General features: G+C 57.1%; 1 protein-coding gene across 1 annotated transcript; it reads right to left on the reverse strand.

The window, feature by feature from the left end:
* Positions 1–2,513: 2,513 nt before the first annotated feature.
* Positions 2,514–3,476, reverse strand: LOC142433865 (olfactory receptor 10V1-like). Its single transcript, XM_075538513.1, has one exon. The coding sequence runs from the start codon at positions 3,474–3,476 to the stop codon at positions 2,514–2,516; it is 963 nt and encodes a 320-aa protein (XP_075394628.1).
* Between the last annotated feature and the right edge of the window lie 6,589 nt (positions 3,477–10,065).

Here is a 10,065-nt window from a genome sequence, read left to right on the forward strand (position 1 = left end):
GGTGGGGGGAGGGGCTGTCCCTTCCTATGATCGAATAATGTGCAGCACATTGTAGCCACACGGACTGCTTCTTAAGTATCTCATGCTAACCAGTGGCAGACCTTCATCTCACTCACAGGAAAACCTGAAAGAAGATTTGTTTTTTTGCGTGTGTTCTCTCTCCCGCCTCTTCACACACACACACACACACACACACACACACACACACACACACACACACACACACACCCCGCCCCCGGCTACTTTGTGAGCGCCTGGAGGGCGGGGACCGTGTTTTCTATTGTCAGCTACCCTCACTGCGGGGACAGCCCGGAGCTGCAGTGCCCGTGAAGACCCTCTTTCGGGAAGGAGAGAGCTTTACCCGCAGTGTCTCTCGCTAAATGGAGAAGGGAGGGGGAGGCTTGTACATTACAGCGAGAGGAGACAGCCTTGGGAAAGGAAGGCCGATGCACAGCCAGGGTGGCCCGGGCACCAGGAAGACCCTGGTGGTCACAGGTCAGCGAATGGAGCGCGGCTCTGGTTCTTTCCCAGGAGTCCAAAGAGCCAGCTGGAGGCCAGTGGCTACAGACAGCTTGTTGAGTTACTTGTTCCTTTGTCCACTCTTTCTGTCTTGACAGACAGGGTGGCGGCCACGACGGGCTCGGGCACAGGGACAGTGGTGAGGCTGGTGCAGGACCAGGCAGGGCTTCCTTGCGTGGTGCATGGGGCCGCTGTGGGGGAGGACCCGCTCATTGGTGCCTCCTGACACCCTCATTTTGAAATGATTTTCAATGGGCAGCAGCGTCACAAAAATCGCCAAGAGTGCCTGGAAAGTGCTTGGCCAACTTCTCCTAGAGCTGGAATTTTACATAATAATGATACATTTATCAAAACCGTGACAGGTAGGCTTATTGTGCCAACCTGGCCAATGAACACATGTGGGATGAAATGAAGGGTGGAGCGATCACTGGCTCGGCGAGCCTCGCCTCTCTTGTCTCTTGCTCTTTGATCATTGGACCAGTGTGTGGCTGGCTGCCTTAGCTGGTTCTCTGCCTCCATTTGCAAGCTACGCTACCTGTGGGACCCCTAAACCGTGGACTGTGTCGCTGTAGTTTGAGGTTCCTTCAAGACCCGCTTCGCCACCCTACTGGAGGGTACATTGCTTGAGCTGGGGACTGTCGGACCCTGCCATCTGGCTGACTCTTGATGGCCTGCTTGCTGTTTGCTGCTTGTGGCCGTTGAACCTGAATCGCTCCACGGAGGACTACCCCGCGGCCCTCAAGACTTGAAGGACTGACGGTGTACTAGCTGTCTCACAGGAGTGAGTTGCACCGAGCCGTTTGTACTGCTTTATAGATTAGTTAACTGTTTATTTCTGATGTTATCTATCTACATAAATATATACAAAATTATTAGTGTCCTGGTTTTGTTCCTCTAGAGAACCCTGTCTAACATAAAAACGAATAAAACTAACATTTTAATCAAAAGTAATAAAAGGAACCTTGTTACCGACTCCCGCCTCCTCACCCCCCCACCCCCGCGTGCCCAACCCCACCTTGGGACACGTTTTCCCACGAATACAAAGCCTGGTGTCCCTGGGAGCCGCTGATGGGTTCCTATGGGCTCCCACGGCTGACCTTGTGGTGGCAGACCAGTTCACAACCCCCTCCACCACCAGGGCTGCTTGGTTTATCTATGTCCACTCTCAACAGTCTGGAAATCTCCATGTCTGAGGCTCTCCATGCTTCCTAAGGCCCGGTGTGACTTCAGTGCCAAGCCCAGCACGCAAAGTGCTTTCTGCTAAATGCCGGGACTTTGGGGACCCCAGAGCTTCACGGCACGGGGCCCAGCCCATGGGGTGGGAGCAGGGTCCGTGAAGGCCTTGTGGTTTTCAGCCCTGACATGAGCCCCGAAGCCAGAGGGCCGAGGCCTGGCAGCATATTGAAGATGTTGCTTCCATGTGCAGGTGGCCTCTGGGGATATTCCATAGCCCAAGTCCATGAGGGCTTGCCAATCAGTCCCATGATCAGTCGTTGGCGCCCACCACATGCCCAGCGCCACAGCGACGGAGACACATCTCAGTGCTCGTCCTTCAGGAGCCTGCAGGCCGGCTAGTGGGGGGGTAGGTAGAAGGGAGCCGGGGCAGGTGCTGTGTACATGGGCTTCCAGGAGCAAGTGCCTCCCAAGGGGCCCCCCCAGCCTTGGTTGGAAGGACAAAGAGGAGTCAGCTGGCCCGGAAACGCGAGTGGAGTAGGTCCAGGAATGCTATGGTAAGGACGTCGAGCTGCTTGAGGGTGCTGCTGCGGCAGGCTCTCCGTGACCGGGACGCTGACAGCGATCCAGATAGCCCATGGCCTTGGCTATGCCCCGGAAAGGCTTGGCGTTCATTGCAGCCCTCCGACCACAACGAGGCAGTGGGTTCCGGGCCCACTCAGCACCAGGGCTCAGCTTCGCAGGAGGAAGCAGGGCAACTCGGTGGCTCCCTGGCTTCTGGCCAGGGGGCCAGGGGAGTCCTGGTGGACTCCAAGTTTCCCTCACCTTGTGTTGCGCTGCCACTTCATCCGGCGGTGGCTCTGCAGGAATCTCCTGAGGGCACCCTTGACTTCCTGGTTCCTCAGAGTGTAGATCATCGGGTAGAGCATGGGGGTTATGTTGGTGTAGATTAAGGACACAATTTTGTCCTGTTCTGGAGTGTAGCATGACTTAGGACGAATGTAGATGAATATCGCACAGCCATAGTGCAGAAGAGAGACCAGTAGGTGCCCAGCGCAGGTGGAGAAAGCTTTGCTCCTGCCCTCGGCGGAGTGGATTCTGAGGATGGCGGCGATGATAAACGCATAGGAGAGCAGAATCAGCAGGAAGGGGATCAACAGAATGAGCATGCAGACCAGGAAGACGGCAATCTCGTTGGCTCGAGTGTCGGAGCAGGCCAGGAACAATACAGCGGGGATGTCACAGAAGAAATGATTGATGTCGCGGGACTGGCAAAAAGGCAGGAGGAAGATCAGGGTGGTGAGGGTGAGGGAGAGCGCGAAGCCACCGACACACGCCAGCACCAGCATCTGCAGGCAGAGGGCTCTGGTGACGATGAGTGTGTAGCGCAGGGGGCTGCAGATGGCCACGAACCGGTCGTAGGCCATCGCGGCCAGAAGGAAGCACTCGGCCCCTCCCAGGGCGATGAAGAGGAGCATTTGCAGGGCACAGCCCAGGAAGGGCATTCGTTGGTTCTCGGACAGGAAATTAGCCAACATGTTGGGGACAATGACCAACACGTAGCAAATCTCAATGGCGGACAGGTTGCGGAGGAAAAAGTACATGGGCGTCTGGAGGCAGGGGTCCGTGAGCGTGACGAGCACGATTGCTGCGTGCCCCGCGAGGGTGATGAGATGCACAGTGAGGAGAACGCCGAAGAAGAGGATCTGCAGCTCCGGCAGGTTCCCAAAGCCCCGGATCCTAAAGTCGGAGCTCCAGGTGAGGTTCCTAGGCTGCAGGTGCATCCCGTGTCCTCCTTTGTTGGATCCCTGGGCTGGAAGAAAGACAGTCTTCTACCACTTCTTCACCTCATGGGTGACCTTGGGACACTTTCCTCTGCTGGCAGTGTCCCTCGAGATCCCCAGGACCTCCGACCCCCTTTTCCATCTGTGAGCGCCCGGGGCGCTCCTCTCAGGCCCCGGAGAACGCAGAACGGATCGCTGGGATGCCACTTTGGCCCACCCGTTGAGTTCCTACAAACGGGACACAAGGCGAGTGAGGTCTAAGTGTGGAGTGGTTTTCCGTCTCGCTAGAGAAAATCTGTCAGAGCGATCGATCGGTGCTAAGTACCTTGGGGGGTTGGAGGGGGGATAGGAGGCTGAGCTTGAGGCTATGACGTAGGCTCAAGGCAAGGCTAGGCCTGCACGCTCACTGGCACTATAAGGAATTCACATAGGAGATCAGGCCACAGGGGTGATCTGTGAGACAATTTTCACTTTGGGTGTTGACTGCATTGTCTCAGCCCCCCCAGGATTCCTGCAGACCACGGGCTGTGACCAGGGCACTTGGAAGGGAAGGATGCAGGACCAGCACTCGTTGCTGGCTCTCTGTTTCAGAGAGACCCCAGCTTGTGTGTCGTCTCTGTGCAGGCCCTCCTCCTGACTCCCCAGGCTGCATAGGCCCTACAGGCTATTCCCCCAGCGTGCCGGCCCTCCCCACTCAGGCGCTGACCTCAGAGCCCGGTAGTTCTTGGAGGATTTCTCTGTCCATCCCAACAGCCGACGGCGGACGCCATGAAGACAACAGCACGCCTTATTCGGCTGCTGAAACATAGCTGCTGTCGCCCCTCCACCCCACCCCCCACCCCCGCACACACAACACACCCAAACCCAAACAGCACCAACCCTGCAATCATAGAGTCCATTATGGATTACAGTGAGTCAATCTAGGGGGTGGAAGGGTTGTAAATACGGAAGTCAAAAATACCTTGGGCTGCCAAAAGGACAAACAAATCTCTTTGGGAAGAAGTACAGCCAGAGGGCTCTTTCAAGGCAAGGATGGGGCGTCTTTGTCTCCAGTCCTTTGGGCCTGTTGTCAGGAGAGACCAGTCCCTGGAGAAAGACAGCATGCTTGGCCAAGCGGATGGGGTCGGGAAGGCGAGGAAGGCCCTCAAGGAGATGGGTGGCCCCCGTGGCTGCCACCAGGGCATCAAGCGCAGGAGCGATGGCGAGGATGGGGCGGTGGGGCATTCTGTTGGGCATACATTGGGTCGCTCTGGGTCAGAACTGACTCCAGGGCCCCAGACAGAACCGTGCATTGTTACCAGACCGCCTGACCTTTGTCCCACAGAGGGGTGGGTGGCTTTGAACCGCGGACCTCACAGTTAGCAGCTACCGGCGCCCACAGTGCCACCGGGGCCACAGAGCGGGGCTACCCATAAACATGTGGTGATTCCATGCCTGTTGTTCACTTCTTCACCCTCCCCGTTTGGTATGGGCTCTCTACCATTCTCTCTACTATGGAGCGAGCGCATAGCTTGAATCGACCAGTACATCGAATGCCCTCACTTGAATGTACGGGAGCCAACATTCAACACTCAAACTCACTGTCATCGGGTGGATGCTGACTCATGGCGACCATGGAGGGCAGACTTGGAATGCCCCCACGAGCTTCCAAGATTGACTCTGCTTACAGTAGTAGAACATGCCCCCCATCCGCCCCCGCCTCCCCCTTTCTCCCGAGGAGCAGCTGGTCGTTTGGAACCGCAGACCTGGCAGATCGCAGTCCTGCGCATAACCGCCAGGCCACCGGGCGCATCGCAGCCCCATCCATGACCACTTTGCCACCATAGCTTGAAGACACGAGTCAGATCAGCGGGTCTTTGGCATGTTGGTGATAGCGGAGGGCGGCAGCACGGTCCACAGAGGGTACAGAGTGAGGGGAGCAGAGGGCAAAGGGCAAAGGGCAGGCCAATCATCAAGTTGGAGGAGGTTGATGTGGGGAGGAGAACTCCTGGGACAAGCCTAGGCCCTAGAGGGGCCACGGCTTTGGCTGATCTGTGTGCATTTGGCAGGGCTGAGACGGGAGGTGGAAGGGGCCTTTGTGACAGGATCAGGTAGGAATCATTCTTAGCCTCCAAGTTGTTCCTACACACCCTTCCACCAAGGCAGTGGAGAGGAGGACGCAGTTTTGAAGGGCTCTAGAGATGCGAAGATGCTAGACGCAACAGAACGCGGGACCCTGGGAAAGCGGAATTGCCAGAGGCAATTCAAAAGCACCGGCAGCTCTGCTGAGGTAGACAGGTGAGACTTTCCACTCCTGTACAGAGTTAGCGTCGCAAAACCCCACAGGGGTACCCGTGGACTTGACAGCAGTGTGTTTGAGACTCAAAAGCTGGGTTTACGAAAACCTGAAAATCAAGTTTGGGAATAGCTTTGCCTGACCTAGAAGGTGGTTGCAATTCTAGTTTGTCCACTCCCTTCCATGTGACATTGCGTTTCCTTTTGGTCTTTGTTTTCAGTGGCCCAGTGCACACCTGGAGTGTTTGAGCCTCCTGGATCCTGAGAGGGGCATGAATGCCCTCCCCACTTCAGCCCTCGATGGCCCACCTCTGCTCCTGACCCCACACCAGCCCCCCGCCCACCGGCCCCCAGTCCCTCTCTAGAAATCACGGCAAGCCCTTTGCACTAAGTCGCCTGTCCTGATGACAGAGCACAAGACGCAGCCAGGTGCCCAGAGTGGCAGGGCTGACTAGCTGCTCTCCTGACAGGCACCTTCTGTAGCTTGGGTCCAAGCCCCTCCCTGCACCCAGCTCAGCCTCCCAGCTTCCTGCTTCTCAGTCTTCCCGCTGTCTCTCGAGTGTCCAGGTTGGCTTCCGGGGACGTTGTACTAATGCATCCCATCCACTTTCCCCTAGGACAGCACGTCAGAAATGGATGCGGGGGGAGAGGGGAGCTTTGCTTTGTCTGAGCCCTCAACCTCGAAAGTCCTGAGAAATGGAGACGTCAAAGTCTAATATGATTCGAACTGATAAAGAGACGGACAATCCAGTCTCTGCCCCTTCGACCCTCCCTCCCGCTCCCAGAGACAGCCCCTCCTGGCAGCCTGGTTCATGTCCTTCACTGTGTCCCTTGCGGAGAAACACCTGCACACACCCCCACATGGAGCCCACACCTGCTCTAGCGTAGACATTGACAGGCACGCACGCACACGTCTGCACATTCACATGCGAACCTAAATATGCAACCCACACAACTCACGAGTTTAGGGACACACGCCCACACACGCAAACATGTGCACCCACACCTATAGCTACACATTCACACTGACTCGGGTACACATAGACGTGCGCACACATCTATGAACTCACACACACACACACACACACTTGCACGCACATGTATGAACACGTGCACCAAACCCACACAGGTGTGTGCACTCACATGTGAAAAAGGAACGCAGCTCCCAGTCTACACACCTGCTGCCCTGCTTGTGCCTGGGAAAGGGGTTCCCTCAGCACCGGGGTGCTGGCTTCATTGTCACAGCCGGATTGCTCAGCAGGGATGTGTCACCGTTCCCCTCATTGTAACCAAAGAGGGACAAGAACCTCCTCCTACACGCAATCTGCAGATCGATCCTCCTTTGCCTCCGCTGTCTTTCTTCCTGCAGGCCTTCGGTGGGTAGGGAGGCGCCGCCTCGCTGGGACTACGGCTCCTGAGTCCTCCCCTGCCCTGTTCTTTCAAGTCCCCCGACCCTCATGGAAAGGAGACCTCACGCCTCTGGGAGGGCCAAACCCATGGCTAATGTGGGGTGCCGGTGAGGAGACCCCGTGAGCTGAGCAAGTCTTCTGATAGCTGGCCGGCTGTCGGTCAGGAGCTGCAGGAGAACAGCGGGGTGCTGAGCGGCCCGCACTTGGCGGCGGTTTCCTGGGGCCGGGAGGGTGGCTTTCCAGCCTCTCTGGACCACAGGGGAGCCGCCCTGGGGAGCAAGCAATATGGCGTGCCCTCTGTTTGGAAGGGAGGGTCCTTAGGGGAGCTGCCCCGCCCTGTGGCTCACATGCAGTCGTGAGGGCAGGATTCCAAAGGAGGCCAGTTGTCACCAAGGGGAGTCTCTCCCCAAGGTCACAGAGTTGGGGAATAGCTCAAGCCGAAGTGGAACCCGATGACCTTGGTTTTCTGTGTAAAACCTGGATAACAATAGAGGTCCAGCTAACGCCATTTAAATACAATGAGCTGAGACTGCGGCCCTCCTTGTGTGAGCAGAAGAAGAAGGGGCTCGCCACGGGGTGGTTCCAGGAGGTGGAAAGTGTGTAGGTTTGACTGCGTGCTATGGGGTGACCAAGATGTGCTGGAAAGGTACAAAAGGCGGGCAGTAGAGGCCGAGGCTGGGGCCCAGCCCGGGGCGGAGAGTCTGCGCTGACTGTGATCTTGCCAGTCGTCGGTGTCCTCAGGCACGGGCACTTCCAATCTGCACATCAGTCATAAAAGCAGAACTTTGAGACTGCTCCTACTCAGCTAGCCCATCCTTTCCTCATCTCTGGCAGGCAGTTCTACCCATGCCCTGCACCTCGCCCGCCTTCTAGCTGAGGACTCTGGACCAGGGAGTCGCCCAAGTGTGTAACCTGCCCCACAGTTGGCACGGATGCCCAGCAGGTCTCCAGGCCTCCCGTGAGAGCCGCTGTGTTGCTGACGCCCTGGCCGGGGCCGAAGCCAGTTCCACGGCTCAGAACTTTCCAGTCCTTGGCAAGCCAGGCGAGCACCAGTTCTGGGCCTCAGCAGGGATAGGATCCTCTCCCCAGCTTCTTGCCACACTCGGAAACAAGAACCCAAACGGCTCTGCATGAGGTCCCCGCTGCCATAGAGTCCATGCTGGCTCCTTGCGACCCGCTGTGGGCTTCCCAGGCGGTAAACTGTTGGCGGGAGGAGAAAGCCCAGTCTTGCTCCCTCGGGGCTGCTGGCGCTTGCCAACCGCCGGCCATGCGGACCGCAGCGCAGCGCGTGACCGCGGCACCTGCTTAGCGTCTTACCGAATCCCCCTTGGATTCTTCCAGTGGCTTCTGCTTTTGACCGCTCTCTGCAAGTGGCTCTGAATAGCTCCAGGGGAGCCCACAGCCATTCGTTTTTCAGCCCCTTCACCCACTCTTCCTCTCCTCTAGCCCGCTCTGCTCTCCCTTCCCCTGCTGGCCCACACGTGGTAAGATCAAAACCCTTCTGCCTTCCGATGGACATCAGCCTCGTGAGAACCGTATTGTTCTAGGCTCCCATGGGACAGGCTTTAGAGAAACCTCTGTGGTGTGATCTTGCCCTTGTGCATGTTGTCAACTCAAACCGACAGACGGGACTCCCACAAACTCCTCCTCGAGGCCGAGGGACACCGTGGCCCGGAGGGAGAGCTGGGCCTCTGCGCGTCTTCAGCCAAGCCCAAACACTCCACTGTGCTCGGGGCGGAGCGTGCCTGCGCTGTGGGCACGATGGGTGCTAGGGCACACCCCCCCCCCCCCGGGGTGGACCCAGAGCCACGCAGACCTGGAGCCCCAAAGGGAGGGAGTGGAGATGAAGAAAGTTTAGATCTAAATTGAACACTTTGAAAAAGAGACACGCCCAATCAGAGCTAAGTCTCAGGAGTGTCACCACTGCAAACCCCTCAGGCCGTCTTTCACAATTCACCAGGCAGGTGTCTGCACGCCCCTCCACTTACATGTCACGGACTCGGAGAGGATTCTGGGTTTGTTCTGGGGCCGTCGTTCTGCCTGACCCACACCCTGGCTCCTCTCTTCAATAGGACAGACACCGAGGAAGGGGTGGGTATTATTGAGCTTTTTGTGCTTCTAAACTGATCGTTTCTTTTTGGTTGTAGAGACATTCATCCGGTGTGCCACCACCTCACCCTCCTTCTCTGAGTTGTCCCTTGCCCCCCTCCCCCAAACAACAACAACCACCACAACACAAACTCGCCGCCCCCCCCCTTAAGCTCCCTGTGGAATCCTGGCGGCCACAGTTGTCCATCTGATCACAGATCTCTCTCGAAGGGCCACCGCCACGCTCAAGGCAGGCTTCCGCTTGGCTTGCAGGGGACCTCAGATCATATTCTCGGTTTAAGGTTTAAAGATGACCTCAGAGCAATAGTTTCAGGGATCCATCCCACTGCCATGGATCCAGAAAGCCTGGAGTTTATTAAAGTGTTATATTCTGCTCTGCAGTCCTTGCCTTATGCTCAGAATTCTTCTACAGAGTCTTTTATCAAAGGGTTCAGTCATGGAAGCAGGTAAGGGGTCAGGTGGCCTTGTGAATCTGGCCACGGCGCTGGACTCTTTTCAAGTGAAAGTCCTAGGTGACCTGGCCCTGCTCAGATCTTGAATGAGCCGCCCCCATTTCAGGGCACGGGGAGGCGGGCAGCAGGTTTTGTCCCCAGCAGCCACCAGGACTGGCTGGCCGAGCTGGAGCAGTAGGCCAGTTGGCAGCAAGGGTTCTGACGGAAGGGTTTGGGAGCCTTAGTTGACAAGAGCAGACTTCGACAGGGGGCTTTCCTTTCATCTCTGAACTTGAACCTGCAAGGGGATTTCAGGATTGGTTGTCCTACTGGACGAGCGCCCTGGTGGCAGCAGTCACAGCACCT

Source organism: Tenrec ecaudatus, chromosome X, assembly GCF_050624435.1.
Source record: "Tenrec ecaudatus isolate mTenEca1 chromosome X, mTenEca1.hap1, whole genome shotgun sequence".
NCBI lineage: Eukaryota > Metazoa > Chordata > Mammalia > Afrosoricida > Tenrecidae > Tenrec > Tenrec ecaudatus.

Coding starts and splice junctions, on each gene's coding strand:
- LOC142433865 (XM_075538513.1), bottom strand. CDS start 3,476: ATGCACCTGCAGCCTAGGAACCTCACCTGGAGCTCCGACTTTAGGATC.